The sequence below is a fragment of the Echinococcus granulosus genome (assembly GCF_000524195.1).
Source record: "Echinococcus granulosus chromosome Unknown EG_S00131, whole genome shotgun sequence".
Classification (NCBI taxonomy): domain Eukaryota; kingdom Metazoa; phylum Platyhelminthes; class Cestoda; order Cyclophyllidea; family Taeniidae; genus Echinococcus; species Echinococcus granulosus.
The window spans coordinates 167105-168600 of record NW_020170511.1 but is presented as its reverse complement, the minus strand read 5'-3'; the positions used below and the strand labels follow the sequence as shown (position 1 = coordinate 168600).

The following is a 1496-nucleotide window of genomic DNA, read 5'->3' as shown; positions in this document are numbered from 1 at the left end:
CAATTCTGGCAATTAAATCTTCCAAGTTTATTTAATTATGTTGCGAATTGTTAAGCAAAAGACTCGAATATTCCTTAATTATTTTGCCTTAGTTTGCTTCTTTCTGACTTGAAATGCATTTAAATGCTTGCAATCATTCCGTTTACCTCGGTCCAAACAGACCTTGGGTCACAATGTAGTCGGAAGGCGTTGTCACATAGACGTGTGACTTTTTTGCTGCAGGTGTGATTTCTCCTCTGTCATATGTGACAAAATGCGTTTGTGGTGCGAGATTTTCTGCTCCTGTGTGAGTCTGTAGTGGCCACACCCACTCACCATCCAAAGCAAACATCAGTTCCACCTTATATTGCTCGTGAAAAAAGGTTTATACGGGGCGACTCATGAGTACTTCCTGCTTGGCTAATTCACTCCTAAATCATCTACTTTCTATACGCAGATCAGGAGGAAGGATTTGAGAGGAAACAACTTCCGATGATGGCTCACCTGTCGTTGTTTACTGTATAAAGGATTTTCGTGTTTTCTCGTTTAAGGAACATTTCTTTGGCTAAGCGATTCTCGCAGGTCACTAAATGAAGCCCATTATATGACCACAACTTAGTGGCCTTTAGGATATCTTTTAATTCGAACTGAGCATTTTCTTGAAACTATAGCTGATGGTACCACGTAGAGATAAAACTCTCCTGTTTGTGGAAAGCTCTACAAGTAGGAATAAGGGAGAAAAGTCTATTTTCGGTCTCTAAGTGCACGGTTAGCCCATTATTAGAATTATTGCCCAAATCTTTCAAATATCATCAAGTAGAAATTAGCCTACCCCTAACGACGCAATTTGGGTGGCATTATCCTCATTAAACCTAAAATGCATTCTCAGAAGCGTCCAAAATTACTAATCGCGGTAGGTTTTGATATCAATAAGGTAAAGCCTTATTAAACCCGATTAATTACCACATTTCTCGGTAGACAAATATAATGACTTCGAACTGACAGTCCTCAATCAAATCTCTCAAGTCTTGTAAATGAGCCCTGATGTCATCAAAATCCAAATCTTTCTCATTAGTCTAAAAGAGACATCAGCTGGAATTCGATCACGATTTTGGCATGTTACTGACCATTCTCGAGGAATACATCACGGTTTCAACACTTAGTTTTCCTTCTCAATAAAAATTTTTCAATGTTTTATTAAAGAAATTCATCTGTAAACGCCTGAAAAACACTTACACTTAGCATACGTTCCTTAATTAGCTTACTGAAGTCATCAGGTATTCTGTGAAAAGTCAGTACAACCGCTTCTTAATCCAAACTAATCTGGAATTGCTATACCTTTGCCTTCAAGGCATTCGGAGGGATATCTTTCCAGGGGAATAGATAAAAATAGATCGGTTGTTAATTTTCTGCCATGTACTTGCTTTGATAGAGGAGAAAAAGAAGCTGAACTTCACTGATTTTATACGGTTCTGGCTTGTGTGACAATTAGCTTTATCGGCATTGCCCCCAGTACT

The 1496-nt window shown here is 38.4% G+C and overlaps 1 protein-coding gene across 1 annotated transcript in view; it reads left to right on the top strand. All coding sequences in view use genetic code 11, as the record gives it.

The window, feature by feature from the left end:
• EGR_09096 (hypothetical protein) overlaps positions 1-504 on the top strand; it is a gene marked incomplete at both ends in the record, with an annotated part of 2272 nt that extends 1768 nt beyond the window's left edge. Inside the window, one exon of the mRNA XM_024498345.1 lies at positions 437-504. Within this exon, the coding sequence (XP_024347254.1) occupies positions 437-504 (68 nt within the window). The remainder of the gene's footprint in view (positions 1-436) is intronic.
• Between the last annotated feature and the right edge of the window lie 992 nt (positions 505-1496).